The 21,209-nt window shown below is 42.9% G+C and overlaps 1 protein-coding gene across 1 annotated transcript; it reads right to left on the reverse strand.

Annotated features, from left to right (window-relative positions):
- Positions 1-1,557: 1,557 nt before the first annotated feature.
- Positions 1,558-20,616, reverse strand: LOC136571942 (fatty acid-binding protein, heart-like). Its single transcript, XM_066572564.1, has 4 exons — positions 20,470-20,616; positions 11,522-11,694; positions 4,607-4,708; positions 1,558-3,709 (listed from the first exon to the last, which is right to left on the reverse strand). The coding sequence occupies exons 1-4, from the start codon at positions 20,540-20,542 to the stop codon at positions 3,659-3,661; spliced, it is 399 nt and encodes a 132-aa protein (XP_066428661.1). The 5' UTR covers positions 20,543-20,616; the 3' UTR covers positions 1,558-3,658.
- Between the last annotated feature and the right edge of the window lie 593 nt (positions 20,617-21,209).

Below are 21,209 nucleotides of genomic sequence, written 5' to 3' on the forward strand. Positions count from 1 at the left end.
TTGGGGTATTCTGTTCAATCCTTAAAGCTGCCTAAAAGAGTAAATATTCACTACACATTAAAGATATGGAAACTTTTTTTCTTATATTCCTTCTGTATTGATTGTGGTTGGATTTTTTACACCTTCTGTACCGTGTTCTAGTAGTTCAAAGTTGTCATAGGGTTGTTATATTGATCCAAATCACCAATGTCAATGTCAGCCACTGACCTATTCAAACTAGTAAGGTCCCTGATGTGAAGTAATGGAGATTTGATAAATATTATATCTGTATCTATTTGTTAGTTGTCTAAAAACCCAAGTCAAGGTCGATATCAGTGGGAGTTATTATAATAGCATCAATTAGTTGCTGTCTCTAATATATACTGTAGCTGCAACAATCTTTAAATTGACACAACAAAAATAATTGAAAAATTAAAACCAAAACAGTTGTGCCAAGATGAAATCCACCGCTGTCACACAAGCGCTTTTTGCTGCGATTACTGTGGCATTTTGAATGCAGACATGTACTTGATTGCCAGCAATATGATTTTCGAGTGTTGTCGTCTTCATTTTTCGACGTTTAGCACATTTCTTTACCCATCACAATGATGGGGTTCGCTAAAACACACTGTCGAACGAAACCTGCATCCAAAAACTAAAGTAAAATTGCGGCAAAGTGGCGCGATCAAAATTGCGGCATTTTGCCAAAGGTATGTGTGAGAGTGGTCTTATAGAGTGGGGTCTTTCGACGGCTGCATAACAGCAGTTCTTGTGTGCCATCCTTGTAATAAGAGGACAGCTATCATGTAAATGACCCACTCTGTAATACTAAATTTTCCCAGAAAGGTCTTGCTGGCTGCTGCTTAACCTTGCAAAATCAGCTGTAGGTGGTGGGATCGGGACCTTGGACAACCAGCTGACTGCCCATGCCTGGCATTCGGAAGGGGATTATATGTGTTGGCACATCCCCTGCAAAGTTTGCTGAAATCATAATGTGCTGCTGCAATCGTTAAACTGCACCTCAAATCGTTTTGTTAGGTACAGGACTAAGCTCACACTGTATGTTGATGAATGTAGATATAGTATGCCCTTTAGAATAGGGTATACAATAACTACTGATGCATCTTCTATGAAGCATCTACTAACCTTTTTCATATCAGTCTGGCTACCCTCTAAATTTGAGTTTTCTATAAACATGCAACACATTAGAGGTTACTTATAATTCTTTGGATGCCAGAAACTTGCATTTTGGTGTATACGCAAAATTGTATATTTTAGGCCAGTTATGCCGTGCCACTAAAAAATACAAACGGTAACCAGACTATTATGAAAATGGGTAGTAATAAATGCCCTTACTGAAACAGGTCTGCCCTGGTGCTAGATTTAATTTAAAGAGAAGATGTCACCAGATTCATGCAGTCCAGACCACATGGATCTTCAAAGTATGTTTCTTCTGAAACTCCATGGCTGCAACTTACAGGTTTCCAGGGTCCACGCTGCTAGTAATTCAGGCAGTATGAACCTGTGACAGGTTACCTTTCAGTATTTTATAATGGGAAAAAAAATAGTGTCAAAATATTGTTTCAACAGAACATTTTTATTTCGAGTCAGTCGTGTATAAAAACACATCAATATAGGAGTAACTAAGTTTAAGGAATATATAACTGGGTAGAGGTCGACGTTGGCTATCTTGCCAAAACAGCACCACAATGTATGTTCATTGCTTGTTACCTCTTCCTCAATGAGGCATAGGAATGGTTATCAGCCATTAATCGTTGTAAGAAAAATCTATTACTATAATCACTGAAATGTAGGTTTCAAATCCAAATTTTTGAATTTGACCAGATACAGCAGCTTAGCCAAGGGGCTACCGGGTTGTAATTGATGGTCAACCTTAGGATAGGCTATCAAAAGTAGAACAGAGGGGGTCTGCTGCCCTAGATCCTCGTTAATCAGCTGCTCTCTGGGCTGGTACACTCATGCACTGAGCTCACTTCTATAGGAAGCAGACAGCTCTGTTCCAACTGCAGTGGTCAGGTTTGGTACTACAAGCAAAGCTCCTATTGAAGTGAATGGCAATTTGGCTTGCAATACCAATTTGGGCTACTGCAATGAGAACAGAGCTGTCTGCTTCCTGCAGATCCCAGTGGTGAAACCCCACTGATCTACTGTTAATAAGCTATTCTGAGTATAAGTCATCAATAATTCAGTCCTAGGCAACTCCTGTAATACAGAAAGTTTACTCATTACATGAACTACAGGACTGTTGTATCAATTCATTTTGCATTAGGCTGACACAACATACAGTATGGTCCAAAACAAGTTAAACTGAGAGTTTGCAGTCACTGTATTTATTTGATACACCCAGCAGCACTTATCCTGAAATTTCAAATCTAGTATTCATATATTTTTTCACATGCCACATACATACTGCTGCTGATAATACAATAGACACCGTTGAGAAAATGCAGATTAATTTATTTCAGCTGTTTAGTCACTTTTAGTGTTTGAGAACCGTCTGGACAAGAACTATTTGGTGAAGTCTTAAACTAACATCTTAAAGGGCTAAAACAAGCATTGCATTCATTCCAGGTCTCAGTTATGGCAATACTTTCGAGCCGCTAACATAAGCATAAATAATGTGCAAGGGTACTTTTACACAGGCCGATAGTCGCCTGAATAAGCACTCAAACAAGCAATTATGGGTAACTGTTGGCCTGTGTTTAAAAATGCAGCCAACAGGGTACTGAGAGAATGACTGGTGAACGACTTCTCACTCAGTATAAAGAGACAGTCATTCATCTGTGAACGATTGCCTATTTTCACTGAATGAAGGCAGGTAGCCATAAGTGATCTCCACATGCTCCAACCCCATTCATTGAGGTCTATCACTCTTGTGTGAAAGCACAGGAGCAATAGTCATCCCATCTCAAACAGCGCAAGTCTTAATGTGTAACATGACAATATAGCCGTGATGTCTAACCTGGCTCACAATCTGGTAAATTCTCACACAAGTAGTACTTATACGGGTTGCCTCACTTCTAGCTGTTTTGCTGCAGAAAGCACACAGCTCCATACATTGCACAGTGGCCCAGGTTGGTACTGCTATTTGACTCCTGTTGCAGTGAAAGTGGCTCAGCCTGCAGTACCAACCTGGGTCACTGCGCAATGCATGGAGCTGTCTGCTTCCTGCAGCAAAACAGCTAGAAGTGGGACGACCCCTTTAAGGATGAGCACATTAAAAGTAGGTCACGTCCTTTTGAATTTCTTTTAACTCAAGGTGTGCGATATGCCCATGGGCAGATGGCCTTACATTCAGTAGAATGTCCTGCATATCAAGCAAATGTTAGAGGATGAAACAAGTAGCAATGACAAGCCATAGATAACAGGTACCAAATTGCAGAGACTACTAGGATTTATACAATGGAGCTTGTTTATTATACTTCTTCCACAAGATTTCAAGATGTATTTTAAAAACCCACAAGCAACATTCTTTGGCACTGCAATAAAAATAACCTAGCAAATCCGCAGCAAATGCTGCATCAAAATCTCGCAAAGGTTTGTAATACTGTTGCCGTAGCCCATTCAGTGCAAGAGGAAACAGGCAAAGGTAAAGGTTGTTACAAAGACATTCAACTTTGGACTGAACAAAACGGTGGTACGCAGGAGCGTCCGGTTATTAGTTCTTTTCATAGTGACGTGAGCTGACGACATCTCCCAGGGTAAGAGTCTGTTTTAAGAGATAAAATAATACTATTAGAAGTAGAATTACATGAACAGTTCTAAAACTATAATGCAAACCACATTTATGTAGCAACGTAAGGGTGAATGTATATGTAATGGATTTGCTGCAGAAATAGGAAGACTTTGGTGAGGATTTGCCACTGTGGGTTCACCGTGTAAATATTCTGTTGCTAATCTGTATGTGCATTTACCATAAATACATCCATAGATATAACTCTGCATTTTAGCACCTTAGCACTTCGTATCTCAATATCCACAGATTAATTAATCTACATAGGAGTACTTAAAATTGTAAATTTTTCTCAAAACAATGGGGCAAATTTACTATTCCTGTTGCACCAGAATTTTGGTAGAAGTTGTGTTAAAGTTTTGGCATCAATCATTTTGGACAAAAATATTAAAGATTTGCATCAACAAGAACAAATACCACTGGTTTCTGTGATTTGACAGATCCGGCATGTCACTTTTTTCATTCTTCTCTTCCATGATGGAACAGAAGAATGGAAATTTTAAGTGGAAATGTGAAGCCAGCCTTGAATGAACTCTTTCTATTGCTGTAGAGTCCAGTGTAACTTGAATCAGTGAAATGCATTATTTTAGTTCTTCAGTAGAAGGTACTCAATGTCACCTCCTTGCAGGGCAGACATAATTGTGCACTTTGTCTGCACAAGGGTTAAGCAATGCAGAGTGGTTTGAACAAGATAGGTAGGAAAACAAACGTGAGGAATTGTTTTAGGTACATGAAAATGAATGCAACCTTCACACAAGGTTAAGAGAAGTGGTCATGCTCTGAAATGTGAAGTGTGGAAAACTGTGACTAAAATACAGAACACAGTTGCAATATTCCATGTAAGAGTCTATATTTGTTAAGTGAAGTACTCACCAAAGTAAGTTTGTCATCATTGACTTCTCTTAGCAGCGTAGTCTCTTTCCCGTCCCATTTCTGCACATGTTTTAGTTTCCCATCTTCCAAGGTTATCAAAGACTGAAAAGACAATGATTGTTTACTTATAAGCCAGGGATTTATATGTAAAGGCTGATTTAGACGCAACGATTCTTGGTCATAAACCGTTCAAAGCGGTGTTTTGAGCGAGAATCGTTTGGTTTAACTGCACTGACATCATGCAGTTTTCATTAATGAGTCACTGATCGTTCTTTCAGCATGCTGAAAGACAACGATGAGTCTTATCAGGGATTCACAGCGGGATACAGCTTATACTATTGTTTCAGCTGTATCTTGCTCCCTGATGACAGGCTGGGTATGAAGAACAGAGCGGTCCAGCTGTGTTCTGCATACCCCGCTCGGAGCACTAAGCTGTTTAACAGCCGAGTGCTCAGAGAATAGCTGGATGCAGAAGACAAGCAGCCCTGCTTGCCTTCTGCTTACCCCGCTCAGAGCGTAAAGTGATCGCTCAATGTTTGAGCGTAACCTTGCGCTGTAAATGCACACAACGATTATCACTCAAAAGACATCTTTTGAGCGATAATCCTTGTGTCTAACTGCAGTGGCATTGTGTAATTTTAAGTTGTCGCTGATTGCTGTCTTTCAGCATGCTGAAAGACTATGATGAGCCTTATCAGGAATTCACAGCGGGATACATTGTTTCAGCTGTATCCCGCTCCCTAAAAACAGACTGGGTATGGAGAAGAGCTGATATTTGCATAATAAGAAGTTCCCCTCAAACTCTGGCAGGAGTCACATAATGTATATAAAACATTCTCAGAATCCACTGCTCACATCTTGGATTTAGCAAGATGGCACACAAGGATTTGCCTTATTTTCACTCCCCTAATGCAGTATTAGGCCGCCTGCAGAATTCTCGCAGCGGGACCAAACCTGAGCCCCTGCAGGAACCAGCGCGGCACTGGCTCTGATGTGCCGGCTGCTGCCCAGCCGGCGCATGTGCAGAGCGGAGCCAGCAGCCGGAGAGTGACATTTCTGTGCGGGGCTCTGCGAGACCTGCACAGAAATAGAGCATGCCGCGATTTGTTTCCTGCGCGAGTTTTCTAACGCAATCCTATGGCAGCTTCCACAGGCAGAAATTCAGTGGGAAATCCCGCCACAGAATTTCCGCCTGTCTGCAGGTGGCCTTACTACAGAATGTGTCCACATTGCCATTTAAAATGTGCCCATTTAAGGTTTTTAATAAAGAACCGGCCAAGAAACAATGTCAAACAACAAGAACTTATTTTTGTTTTCTTGTTGTTTGACATTGTTTCTTGACCAGTTCTTTATTAAAAACGTTACATGGACGCATGCTAAGGGCTCATGCCCATGGCCGTAACGGGCTCCGCAAGCAGAATACTGCAGCGGAGTCCATCACGTGCCCCCCCATAGACCCCATGCTCAAGTCCGGATCCGCTGTGTAGCTCCCACATGACAGTGCCGTCGCGCATGCGCAGTACAGCACATGACACGCCGGCAGTGTCAAATGACGCGGCCAGTGGTGAGCGGGGCGCGTATTCACACTATACTTCCGTTGTGCTACAGCCGAAGTATAGCGTTACGGGCGGCTTCCATTGTATTCCTGTGTACATTGAGCTATTAGGTTCAATAGAACCTAATAGCTGCATTGGCATTAGCTGCAATGGGCATTAGCCCTAAATGGCAATGTTTTCTTAGCCAAACACAGGAGTGGATACAATAGAACTAGAATAAAGTTTAATTTAGTTCACATCCAAAATACCTGGAAGAAATGTACTGGTAGACATGCTTGAAGGAGTTGTCCACTTTTTACAGTTTTTATTCATTTTGTTACAGAATAGGAAATGATACAATTTTCTAATATACATTTATTTACATACTGCTTACATTCCTCTCTTCTAACTGCTATAAAGAGGTCATGTGACCTCTGTTCAAAATCACACTGATCAGGTATCTATCCAATAGGTGAATAGTAGATTACTAAGGAGCAGAACTGCTACAGTATTACTACCTGCAGAGCCATCATGTCTGTCAGTGTCTGGAGAAGCAGCTCTTTTAGGGCTCCTACTCACTAGCATTATTTTAACGCTGCATTATCACGGCGTTTTTTTAAATGCAGATGTCAATGGGACTTTCTAATGTTAAAATTGCATCGCACAAAAATCGCAAGTTTGTGCTTTGCGATTTTTGTGCGATGCAATTTTAACATAAGAAAGTCCCATTGACATCTGCATTAAAAAAACGCAGCGTTAAAATAACGCTAGTGAGTAGGAGCCCTAATTTTTCTCCCTGTCTCTTCTATATGCTGTTTTTTTTTCAGTTAGCAGCAACATGAGAACATCACCTGAGACAGTTAGGTTTTTTAGGCAGTTTCCACACGAGTGACAGCGATATCGCTGCTACAAAATCACTGCGATATACACACGATTTTGTAGCGTTGGTGAAGTTATTTCTGTCGGAAAAATGTAGCATCGCATCGCTGCTACCCACCATTTTCTTGCACCATAAAACCGTGCGATTTTGTAGCGAGAAAGTTAATAGTACTTTCTAATGTTAAACAAAAATCGTATCGCACCGCACATCGGCCTTAGGCTGGTTTCACACGGGTTACAAAAAAAAAATGCACGATTTTTGTAGCGAGTGCTAGAAAAAGCATGTTTGTGGAGCCCATGCTTTCCTTTGGGTTCTTCCACGCGAGCTACACTGCGAGACTACAAAATTGCGGCATGCTCTATACAGCCGTGATTTGTGATGTTCTGCAGCCAATGTTTCCTTATGAAGCCTCCTTGTTTATTGCATTGCATAGCACTAATTTGCGATGTGTGATGCGATTTTTGTTTAACATTAGAAAGTCCTATTAACTTTCTCGCTATAAAATCGCGCGAAAAAATGGCGAGCAACTGCGACGCGATGTTACATTTTTCCCAAGAAAAAAAGGCATGCATCACTGACGCTACAAAATCGTGTGTACATAGCAGTGATATTGCTGTCACCCATGTGAAATAGGCCTTGAGCAGACTTTATTAACAGCTATTAAAGAAACACACACATAACTGTCCCTAGATGAGGTTTAATAAATAGAGATGAGCGAGCATACTCGCTAAGGGCAATTACTGGAGTGAGCATTGCCCTTAGCGAGTACCTGCCCGCTCGGAAGAAAAGATTCGGGTGCCAGCGGGGGTGAGCGGTGAGTTGCGGGAGTGAGCAGGGGGGAGAGAGAGATCTCCCCTCCGTTCCTCCCCGCCGGCACCCGAATCTTTTCTTCCGAGCGGGCAGGTACTCGCTAAGGGCAATGCTCACTCATCTCTATTAATAAAGTCACCTGACAAAAAAAACCCCATATCATACAGAGGTGTGTGTGTGTGTGTGTGTGTGTGTGTGTGTGTGTGTGTGTGTGTGTGTGTGTGTGTGTGAGGGGGGGGGGGGGATAAGCCGTTTCTCCACAGACACTGACCGACATAATGATGCTGCAGGTAGTAATACTGGTAATACTGTGTGAGTTCTGCTCCTCAGGAATCTGCTATCCACCTATTAGATACCTGATCAGTTGAGTTCCACTGCCATTACTATAAACTTTCCAGTCCATGGACTATACCATTCTACTGTGCAGATAGTGGCCACTGCACTGCTATAAGAAAGGGATGTGAGCAGAATTTTAAATACATGTATATTAGAAAATTGTATGATTTCCTCTTCTTTAGCTAAATAAATAAAAACAAGTAGAAAGTGGACACCCCCATAAAGATTCTTTCCAAGATAGTTTTTAGAATTCATAACTATTTAGCTTCCAGATACATCTCTGAGTAAACCAGCAGGCAAACTTTTCCATCTACCACGTAACTGGCGGCTGCAACATAGTTTCCATTCCAAACCTCAGTAAAATCCATCCACTTATTTCCAGAGCCTGTGATGCCACATGATATATATATCTTCCTTGGCACACTTTCTACAGTGATGCAGAACCTGAGTGGTGCAGATATGCTAACAGTCTAATATATATATACACATATACACACACTCATGCACACTCTTAATTCAATTCTATATCTTTGTAAAGAATACAATGTTCCTGCAAATAACTACAGAATTCATATAAGCGCTAAAATACACAATTATTTAATGCAAAAGTTCCCAAGTGACAAACCTTTGCTTACATCTTAAGGCAATGTATTTTACAGCAATTTTCTGTTTTAAAAGTTTAATTAGGTTGAAAGTAAAGGGATTTGCAAATACAACAAATTGAGAGTCTCAGTATTAAGATCATATAAGGTTAGAATGAATACAGAAACTACTTATACAAACGAATTAACAAAACAAAAAGTCAATGAAGTCATTAATATAGAAACGATACTTAACGGCATGGCTGGAGACCTCCACAAGTGAGTAAAATGAAGCAAAGGTGACCAGAGATAGGGGGTGGGAAAAAGGTTGGGAAAAGGGTAATAAATGTGCAGATAAGGATAAGGGAATGAAGAAATGAGGGAACCTGCGCAAGCCTACTTTGCGTGGTGAAAGTTAAGTCACATTTACACAGAGCGATAATCGCTTTAAAAAAAAAAAAAAAAGTCGCTAAAAAGCGTTTGTTTCAGTGATAATCGTTGCATCTAAAGACACGGCCATCGTGCACTTATCGCGCACTGCTAGCTGATCGTTAAATTCAAGCCAACCTAAAAATCATTGTTCGGCCTTATCAGGAGTTCTCCACGGGTAGTGCTGATAGCATTGTTACCTGTCGGAGAACAAAGGAGCTCAATGCAGATAAGAGCCCTCCAGCTATTAACTGCATTCAGCCAAAGGCTTCATTTGAACGCTAATAAGCTACTAAGGAGTTGAGTAGCTAGTTAATAGTTTATGCAAAATGATCGCTCAAAGCTGTCACTCAAACTGTTTGAGCGATCACTTCGTGTAAATGGACCTTCATCTATTGAGGGAGTATAATGTCAGGGCTGAGGAGGAGGAAGAGAGGTGGGGATGCACATAGTTGATCCATGGATGCCAGATCTTCAAAAACTGTTTATGTTTATCTAGAAGTATACTAGATAACTTTTCATTTATGAAAAAAAGTCCATTTTAGAGTTATCCTCCTGTACGGAATTTTTCCACAAGTTTGCTTTGAATGTGATTATCAGTGCCTGCTCTTATTTATTAAAAGGGATCTGTGATAAAAAACAAAATACTTGCCTATTTCTTCCGTCAGTCTTCTTACAACATCTTCTCCTGTCTCCTGCAGTCCACGCGGGTCATCTTACCTCCAGCCGGCCGGATCCTCTTCTTCCGGTGACGAAGCGTCCATTCTCAGTAGTCTCCTTCCTGCAGTTCAATGCACCCTACGTCACTAGTGATGTAGCGTTCAGTGCCTAGCAGGGAAAGCCAAATCCTATGCCGAGCTATTGCCGAAACTGAGCATGCAAGATTTCTTGCGGCAATAGTAAATGAAAACTCGTGGTGAGATAGCATGCATGCGCAGTCTCAGCAATAGCCCGGCATTCCCTGCTAGGCAGTGAACGCTATAGGTCACTAGTGACGTAACCTACACTGACCTGCCGGAAGGAGAATGCTGAGAATGGCCGCTCCAAAACAGGAGGAAGATGATCTCGCCGGCTGGAGGTGACGTGACATGAGGGACTGGAGGAGCCAGGAGAAGATGTGGTAAGAAGACTGACGGGAGAGGAATAGGTAAGTATTGAATTTTTTTTTTCTAATGACAAAACCCCTTTAGCCAAATCAGCCCCAATGGCATTTAAGGTGCTTTTACACAAACCGATAATTGTTCAGATTTCCACAATCCAGAGAGAATCTGAATGATTATCGTTCAATGTAAATGCATGCCCTGACTGAACGATGAATGAGAATTTGTTCGCTTCTTGTTCGTCGTTGAGTTTCAGCATGCAGAAAACTGAGTAACAGATTGGCTTGCGTACACAGGTAGTTGTTCACTTATGAACAACTATCTGCTTAATGTGAATGCAGATGGGCGGGCCGAAACAAGCACAGGAACTATCATCACTGGGACACCAGTCGGATATCTGTCCATCCTTGTCTGCTGTGCACAAATGAACGTGTGCTGCGTATGCAAATAGTACATAAAAATGTGCCAATACGCACACATCAACCTCACTCATAGCTTAAATATGTTGCACTAAGGTGTGCCCAATTGCGCATATGCTTGTGTGAAGCCGCCCTTGTTGACACCTTCTTGTTAAAGGGGTTTTCCTAATTTTTTTTTTTAAGTAAACCACTGTTCCCCATACAGTAAAATAATTAAGTGATGTACTCCCATCTTCCCGCTGTGTCCCCTGCTTGGTCCTCCACTCCTGTGTACAACTCCAGTCCCGCCTAGTTAACTGGGCGTCACTGGCACTGTAGCAAATGACAGAGCTAAGCAAGTGAACGCTGAGCTTTGTCATTGGCTGCTGTGCTTGTGACGTCCTGTAAACAGTCTGTGGCAGCCTGTAATTGTGATGTCAGAGGGGAGACCCATAATGGCTGTGTAAGGGCGCCTGCACACGAGCGGAAATTCCGCCGCTGGAAGCCTGCATAAGATTGCGTTAACAAACGCCGGAGCCACGGGCGCGGGTGAGTACGCGCCGCTCTCTGCAAGCGCTTGGGTCCCGCGGCGAGAATCCTCGCCGACGGATCTGACCCGCCCATCTGCCGGCGGCAGGGAGAGGTTTGTTGCTAAAAAAAAAAAACGCTTGGAAAACCCCTTTTTATGTTATTCTGTATATAGGAGACAGTTGAAATGCAAACTGAGCAATATTTGTAGTTTTGACGTGGACTTCATCTACCGGTGAGACCCAGGCGGGACCAAGCCCCAGTAAAATGAACTTGAGAAACAGTGTATGACATATAATACAATAAAACACGTCCCACCTTAACCTTACGATCATCTGCGGTGGTCTCATCAAATTCCTCATTCAGTTTAAACCTGATCTCAGTGTTCTTGAAGGTGCTCTGTGTCTGCAGCACTATCGTGTCCCCATCTAAGGAGATTATAGTTGTGGGTTTGGTAACATTTGCAATTTGTCGAGTGGCAAAGCCGACACCTGTTGAAATAAATGACAATCTAAATAAAATAATCTGTATTTGCACAACAACTTGCAGCTAAAACAATAGTCATTTATGTGTCCAAGTCACAGCTATGTTACAGGAACAAGTCTCACTGCTATGAGCCGATACAGGAAAAATCTCATTGTACACTGGGATCGGACCAGACAAACATATACATTTGCACCATATAATTAGGCCTCTCATAAAGCCTCAGTCCATTTATTCACAACCTTCACAGCAAGGTCAGTGGCAGTGAAAATAAGGTTGGTCGGTTAGATAGTGCATGTGATTCTTTTGGCAAACTTGTGTTGTACGTTCCTGGCAAGGAGACAGGTCAGATGAAAGTTCTTTAATACAAATTGTTCACATATAGTCCTGACACTAGATGAAATATTACTATATAGCTACTTCTTATGTAAGATATCTTGTCATTACGGCTTACAAGGGGATAAAGTCACCTTAGATGCTGACCTTTTTATGTAGCCAACAGACCATGATTGTTTGCGTAGTACTATAAAATGCGGTAACATACAATTTTCTAGTGTGCCAGCTGTGCTGTGGGTGAGAATCAGCTCATTCATTCTCTGTCCCGGCTCTGAATACATTCACTCTCTGAAGCCTACACATGAACACCCCATCCCCCTCAGACCACTGGATATATATTAACAATGCAACAATTGTCAAGTGACATAGAAGGAAAACCAGGACCGTCAAACAACTTTCTCTCCCATTAGTTAAAGGGGTGGTCTCATGAAATCAAGTGGGGTTATACACTTCTGTATGGCCATATTAATGCACTTTGTAATATACATCGTGCATTAATTATGAGCCATACAGAAGTTATTCACTTACCTGCTCCGTTGCTAGCGTCCCCGTCTCCATGGTGCCGTCTAAATTCGCCGTCTTCTGGCGATTTTAGACGTGCTTGCGCTGTGCGGTCTTCTCCGTGGTGAATGGGGCCGCTCGTGCTGGAGAGCTGGTCCTCGTAGCTCCGCCCCGTCACGTGTGCCGATTCCAGCCAATCAGGAGGCTGGAATCGGCAATGGACCGCACAGAGCCCACGGTGCACCATGGGAGAAGACCCGCGGTGCATCGTGGGTGAAGATCCCGGCGGCCATCTTGGTAAGGTAAGTAAGAAGTCGCCGCAGAGCGGGGATTCGGGTAAGTACTAAACTTTTTTTTAACCCATCCCTTGTGTTTGTCTCGCGCCGAACGGGGGGCCTATTGAAAAAAAACAAAACCGTTTCTGTGTGAGACAACCCCTTTAAGCCTGCTTTAGACACAACGATTATCAAAAATCTTTTGAGTAACTTGAGCGATAATCGTTGTGCCTTTGCAAGGTGATCACTCAAATGTTGAGCGATCACTTTGCGCTCTGAGCGGGGGATGCAGAAGACAAGTGGGGGGGGGGGGGGTCGCTTGTCTTTTGCATCCAGCTGTTCTCTGCTCGGAGCACCCGGCTGTTATACAACCGAGCACTCCAAGCAGCGGACCGCTGTGTTCTTCATATCCCACCTGTCTTCAGGAAGCGAGATACAGCTGAAACAATAGTATCAGCTGTATCCTGCTGTGAATTCCTGATAAGGCTGATCACAGACTTTCAGCATGCTGAAAGATCAGCGATCCCTTAACGAAAACTGCACGATGTCAGTGCAGTTAAACACAACAATTATGGCTCAAAAGATGGCTTTGAGCAATTTCATGAGCGGAAATCGTTGTGTCTAAATCAGCCTTAAATCTCTTTATGTCTATCCACTTCTACAAAACAGGTACAGAATGCATATGGGCCCTGTCCAAGAATCCCTCGCAGTACCTACTTACCTAGTTCTATAAGCACTACGTAAAGCTGAATAGATACTACTAATACAAAGGAAAGGGTTAGCGGTTTTACATCTCCTACAACATAACTACAAAGACAGTTGATTACAGCAAACCTTGTGGTGTAAAGACCCATTTACACACAATGATTATCCCTCAAAATTTACTCAAACGATGTCTTTTGAGCGATAATCGTTGCGTGTGAATGCTACAATTGTTTACTTTTCAGCCAAATGATGATTTTGAGTTAAACTTAAAATCCATTGTTTGGCCAGAGAGCCGATAGCAGGGACCGCACGCTGTGTTTCTCCACGGGAGCGCTGATAACATTGTATTCAGCTGCAGTCCTGCGGCAGAACAGAAGAGCTGTATGCAGAGAACAGACCCTCTGCTGTTCTCTGCTAAAAGCGCACAGAGGCTCATTTACATGCAAATAAAGCTAACAAGCTACTAGTGGGCATTAGTGCCCATTAGCAACTTATGCAAAATGATCTCTCAAACTGTCACTCATCCTATCTTTTGAACAAATTTTGAGCGATCCTCTTTGCATGTAAATGGCGCTTAAGTCACTTAATTGAACAGACACCTATGTACATACTAACGGGAAGCCTGACAATGTACATTACTGCATCACAGGATGCCTGTGTAGCCACCTGAGATCTGACAGTTCTTTAACCAACTAATGAGGATCAGTCAAATAAAGTGGATTACCAGCAGCATCACTTCACTCCAGATTTGTGGCAGGACTTATACGATGCATGAGCCATTCAGGAATCTGAACACCTTACCGACATATGATCCAAATAAAGTAGAGACGGCAGCATCCAAGTTGACTGTGTAAAAAAACGTCTTTTATTCCCCTCTGACATGCAGTAGACAGCAACGTTTCAACCTGGTGGTCTTGGTCAAGCTGACCAAGACCACCAGGTCGAAACGTTGCTGTCTACTGCGTGTCATGGGGGAATAAAAGACTTTTTTTACACAGTCAACTTGGATGCTGCCGTCTCTACTTTATTTGAACTAATGACGATCATTAGGTCATGTTGGCCCATGACCCCTTTGTAAATGCAGATGGCTATTGCTGTACCAGCCCAAGTCCAGTCTGCTGTGGCCTCTTTAGCACAGACCAACCTAGCTAAAGCGTCACAAGTTAAAATTATCTGCGGATTTCTCCAAGTGGGACAGGTGGGGATACAAGGTGAGAGGGTCTTGCCTACCTGGACACATTACATATAACTAAAACCCAGCTCTTTGCCCTATCATCTTCCATTGTTTTCTCTCCTTATGTAAAGTAAACAAACATCCTGGAGCCAATTCCCATGCAACCAGATGCATTGTATTTCCTCAGGAATGCAATCTGGCCATTGGCACAACCCAACTTGAGACCTCCCTTCTCACTGCTTATCCAGATGTTCTCCCTATGGTTATTTCCCATTAGAGCATAGTCATTTGGCTCACAGATGGCTATTTATTCCTCCTCAAGCCATAAGAACATATAAGACTGTAGTTTTCACAAGAGATAGTATATAGCATCCTACATGCACAGGTTCATGGAAACAATCCATTGCCTGTTTTTTTAAACTGTTGGTCAGGAACCCTATCTTTTCTCCTTAGGGAGAACATCTAGAAGGGTTAGTGAGGAGACTTATAAGACAATTTATGCTCCTCTGGGTAATATGCAAATAAGGGAGATGGGCCAATACCTCTGCAGGGCCACCTACTGGATGGCAGCATTCCTGCAAGTCAATGTTAGAATCTTTATACAAGCCTGGTAACAATGTCTTTTAAGCTGGTAATACGCAGCCGGTATTAGTGTTTCTTGATGCCACCAGAAGCTAGGGGTTTGACAGGAGTAACGCCCCTGTCACACCCTTAGCTACCGATAGGCTCAAGAAGCTAAGGTCCTGCAAATAGCTACGAGTTGGGGAACCAAGGAAAATCGGGACCCATGCTGCCGGAGGAGTGTGACCCACTCACAGCAGTGCCGCCTGCTTTGGCGGCAGAGAGACACGAAGAGCAAGCATACAGTGGTGCATGTCTGCGGGGACACCTGTCACCTGTGAGGGGTATGTCTAACAGTTAGCCTTATATTATATATTTAAGACTAACTGTTACACTTTGCCCTCATCTTAACCCTCCATCCCTGTCAGAAGTCACTGGAGCTGCATTACTTTAGTGGGCTGCCAGGACCAGCGGCCCATCGACCTCTGCAGCCAATCAGCTACAGGGGGCATCACCTCCTGACAAATCTTGACTCCACCATTTCTTCCTGGTTGCGTCAAGAAACACTAATACCTACGCAGCCCAATACTATATATGATTCAAGAATGAAGCAACCTGGTGGGGAAAACGACTACAACTAGTTCAACAGAATACTGGCAAGGTTGCTTTCATTAACAAAGAAAAACAATTGTCATTTCTCAGTGGTGCTTTGAGGAATAAAGGAAAACAACCTAGTTGGCTTCTATGCCAACACCTTCATCTTCCATAAAACTTCCCCCATGAATGTTCTTATGACCATACTCTGATTATTTTAACCAACCAGACACAGCTGGTAGAGACTCGGGCACATATACTCTTGTCCTAGTCAGATCCTCTGCTCATGCTATCAGTCTGCCACCTAATGGTCCTGTGAATTTTGAGCTGATCCTTACTGGGTACTACGATGGTTTTGAGATCATACACTTGGAAGGGTGGGTGGTTAGGGACGTAATCTGTCATGACAAAACCATGAATAGGTGATCACAGAACATAGTACACTAAAGGCAAGATAAGTGCGTCTTCATTGCACCTAGAAAAAAGCACCTCTCTTGTTTGTGGCTTTGTCTGGTATTACAGCTCAGCCACATTCAAGTCAATATGACTGTTAAAGTAGTCCTCCACTTTTAGGTGATACTCAAGGGGTATCGAATCCTCATCAGTCAGTTATGCTTAATTCATTGGCGCACTGTAAAATATGGCGGGAAAAAGACAAGTGGCGTTTCAATATTTGCTTCCTCCTCTGACGCTCTTTACTGAGTAAAAAGTACTGTATATATGGTAAAACACACTGTAGCACAAGCTGATCACGAGCAAAGACCTCTGACAGAGGAGTTGCATTTTCGCAACTCAGCAATAATCATAAAATATTCTAAAAGTTACAATTGCCATGTCACTTACATTATCTCAAATTTACAGGTCAACATATGAAATTGCTAAATATTAATGTTAGCAGTTACATTTTCTTATGCTTGCTCTAAACATATACAATTGCCAAATGCTGAAATTGGCAATTATCTTATCTAAGGCTTGCACAGTAAACAAATATTCTGCTAGAGCCTCACCCAGCCTCACCCTCTGACTTTTGTTTACTGTTTTTGACTAGTTTTACAAGTCAGTTATGACCCTGAAATAAGATAATGTGTGAAACACCATTGCAGGTTACTTTTACAGGACTAAGCTGAAATTCCAAATGGAGCCTACAGACTAGAGTGGTGCTGTTTCTGGTGAAACACAGTAAAGTCTTTCCTTTTAGCCATCTCACAGAATCCCTTTAATTGTGGATTATTTCCCAGTCCACATTTGTTACATCTATTGGATGGCCATACTAATAAACCCTTTCTGCATCTCTATATATCCCTTTTTCATTGTGGTTCATGGACAGTAGGTGATCTCTTATGAGGGACAGGACTAATTTAAAAAGCCAAGTTGCCAGTGCCCTGCGGCTGGATTCACACATGCAGGTCCGACAAACTTGGATCGATATCACTCTCCTAGGACTTAAAGGGGTTTTCCAGTGAAATACTATTGATGACCTATCCTCAGGATAGGTCATCAATAGTTGATCAGCTGGGGTCTGTCGTTAAGGACTGTGCCAACCTCTGTGTAATTGCGGCACTGACAGTATGCACCCGCTCAGCTGATTGGTTGGGGTTCTGAGCGCCAGACCCCAGCCAATTTCACTGGAAAACCCCTTTAAATAGATGGGCGTGATTTAGTCCCCACATGCAGGATTTTTACTCTCAAAAAAAAAAAAGAGTGAGATTGCTCAAAAGAAAGCATGAGCTGCAATCCTTCTATTTCACAGCATCGCTGGAGGGAAAAAATCACTTATGTAAATAGAGCCATTGTAAATAATGAGTTCTATTTTTGTGCGAGTTTTGTGTGTCTTCCAATGTACAAAATTTGCGTGATTGAAACACGTGTGAAAGTATCCTGAGGGCTTAAACAGACGAGTGCATGCGCAAATATGCTCGCCACTAAGGAGTGTATTTGTGCATGAACAAGTAAAAATACGTTGTTTTTTTTTTTAACCGTTCAAATTTTGTGCTATTGTGCACGAGTAAAAAAAAAAAAAAAAAAAAGCAGGAAGATAGGTACTAGGTACTGCCGTATCTTTTCTTGCGTGATATTACTATGCCAGTGAAAACAAAATCAATGGTTTTGTTTCAGCTCGTTTTGCAGGAGTAATTTTCGCGCCCAAAAATTAGGATAAAATCATGGTAGTCCTCTTAACCCCTGAATGCTTGCCACTATGACGCGTATTAGCTCATGAACCAGATTTTATTTTTTTTTTCGGACTGCTGAAATTCCGCACTACAGCACGCAAGTTTGAAAAAAAAGAGCAGGAAGATAGATCCTGCGAGAAAGATTGCGCAAGTCCTATGTTTTCTTGCACATAGTAGTAACACGTGGGAATCCCGATAGTGGAAACGAAAACATTGAAATCAATGGTTTTGTCCCATTATGTGGCCATGATTTTCACAGCTGCATAATGGGGCTAAAACACACCCATGTCTTTAAAGGGGTTGTCTCGCGGCAGCAAGTGGGGTTATACACTTCTGTATGGCCATATTAATGCACTTTGTAATATACATCGTGCATTAAATATGAGCCATACAGAAGTTATTCACTTACCTGCTCCGTTGCTGGCGTCCCCGTCTCCATGGATCTGTCTAAATTCGCTGTCTTCTGGCGTTTTTAGACGCACTTGCGCAGTCCGGTCTTCTGCCTGGTGAATGGGGCCGCTCGTGCCGGACAGCTGGTCCCGCGTCGTCATCGTAGCTCCGCCCCGTGTGCCGATTCCAGCCAATCAGGAGGCTGGAATCGGCAATGGACCGCACAGAGCCCACGGTGCACCATGGGAGAAGACCCGCGGTGCATCGTGGGTGAAGATCCCGGCGGCCATCTTGGAGAAGTAAGAAAGAAGTCTTCGCAGAGCGGGGATTCGGGTAAGTAATATATATATATTTTTTAACCCATCCCTTGGGTTTTTCTCACGCCGAACGGGGGCCTATTGAAAAAAAAAAAATAAACCGTTTCGGCGCGAGACAACGCCTTTAAGTTCTTAAAAATATCAAACAAGCTCCTGAAGTGGTGTCACTGGCTCCTAAGGTCTCCCGTATTCCGTCTATCCTTGCTAAGTGCATAGTAATAAAACGCTTGTACTTCGGTATTGTTTGCTCCAATACAATATTTCTATTCATTAATAGAGGTACTGATAGCTCTTCTAAAAGTTATCAAGGAATGTCAGTATTTGCTGTTGTAAAGCAAACGTACTTCCCAAAGTGAGTGGCGAGGGCGGACATGTGCATGTTACACTGCTTTTATGTGTCCTCGTATGTAAGCCTAAGGTCATCGTAATGTAATGACAGCTTGCTGAAGTGTGAAGTTCTAGAATGCCTGTCAGGGTCCAGTGCTTATAATGTGTGGATCGATCGTGCTGATAATGTGCTGACCTGCGCTTTATTCCAATCCCACATCACTATAGTTATACAATAAGAGCACCGTATGTGTATATCCCAGTATAATACATTTCCACATCTGTACGGAGCTGCATTATTTTACTTTTATTATAGAGGTATACAATATTCCAGAAGTTGAGATATTAGATTGTCAGCTTCTCTGACTTCATATCATCTTTATGAAAGACTTGGACCGTTTATATAATCTTGTTCTAGTTTTGCGGCTAAATTCCCAAAATGTATTATGGGCTTGTATATATGTGCATACGGACTTGAGGCGGGTAACTGTATACAGCGTGTCATCACTAAATAGAATGTGCAGTTTTGGCTCAGTTTTCATTTCATTATTTGTACCAGTCAGAAAAAGAACATGCATGGGCAACACTGCAATAATAACCAAGACACTATCTCCATAGGTAGAAGAAGCTGCGGCACATGTTCTTTATAAGGAGCGTGTATCTTCCTAAACATGTAATACATACTGGATATGTCATTTTACTCATCTTCTATAACACATTCTGCACAGAGATGAAAAGCAAAATGTCAACTGCATAAGATACAAAATGAAGATTAAGGAACAGCCTGGGTAAAGGGCAATACAGAAGATGTAGAGAGGCGCTACTGGGCTGCCAGTCAGTGCATGCACTTCTGGAATAGGGTTCTAGCAGTTAAATGTCCATGCTGTTTGGCTGGAGTTCCCAGTGAAGTGCGCGGGGCGCAGATCTGGACTGTCTGTGACATTATATGTTGAATCTGGTTGTAAATTACAATAACCTGGGAAAGACAATTGTATGCTGAAACATTGTAACTTGTAATACTTGATGATTTCACCTCAAATGTAGTACTCCGGCCCATCCTGTCTTCTTCTAGCTCCCATCCTGGATTATGGTCCCCATCCTGTATTCCCACCTCCATCAGGTCTCCATCCTGTTCTAGTGCCCCCTCTGCCTCACCCTCTTCACACATCCCCCACTAGCAGACATTGCTGTCTGTTCTGCAGTGTCACTTCTCTTCTCCATCCCCTAGAAAAGCCTGGAGTCAGCAGAGCCAGCAGCTGCAGTGCTGCACTCGCCAACCATCCTGCCACCCATGTGCCATCCTCCCTGTATATAGGAATTATTTAACCACACAATAAGATATACATATATATATTCTAGCCCCCGGTGGTCTCTGGTGCGACACGTATTTCATACATATGTATTTAGTATTCTCCTCTCCCCTGATACTCACCAAGCTTTTTCATGTATTCATCGAAATTCTCGCTCGCCACCATCCGCCAGGACCCTTGGAATTTCTCCACCATGCTGCCGGTGAGTGAGAGCCGCAGAGATTGCTCCTCGCAGCTGCTGCGCTCTATATATAGCCCCGTGTGCGGTCACGTGTGCGCCGCCTCCCGCATCAGGCTGAGCTTACCGCCGGCTCCTCATGCGGGAGCGCTCCTGCCCTTGGAGCAGCTGCGATGCTTTCCAGGAGCAGCATTCACTGGTGTCCGCCATGAGGAGCAGCAGTAATGGCACTTAAGTGGGCTCCGTGTGTGCCGCTACCTGCCAGCTGCTATGAGGTTACACTGTGTAATGCCTTCGTGTTATTAATGATAGAGCTATATAGGGGCCCTCTACTGCAGACAGGACCGCGGAACCAGGGGCCCCAAATAGGAATAACGTACTGCGCCGAGCTTCTAAACTAGGGAAACATTCTGCTAGTGGTAAAGCATGCCCCCCAACCGTCCTGGATTTGGGATTCTGTCACTGTTAAGAATGGGGTTGCTGCTAATAGGAGGCACTATTACTACTGGCTTTACTATTGTGGAGTCGCCACAATTATCGGGGCCACTGCGGGGGCCACTATTACTACTGAGGCCTCTATGGGGGCCACTATTACTACTGAGGCCACTATGGGGAACACTATTACTACTGAGGCCACTATTATCACAGATACCACAATGGGGGACACTGTTAATACTGAGGTCA

This window comes from Eleutherodactylus coqui, chromosome 1, assembly GCF_035609145.1.
Source record: "Eleutherodactylus coqui strain aEleCoq1 chromosome 1, aEleCoq1.hap1, whole genome shotgun sequence".
In the NCBI taxonomy this organism is placed as follows: Eukaryota; Metazoa; Chordata; class Amphibia; order Anura; family Eleutherodactylidae; genus Eleutherodactylus; species Eleutherodactylus coqui.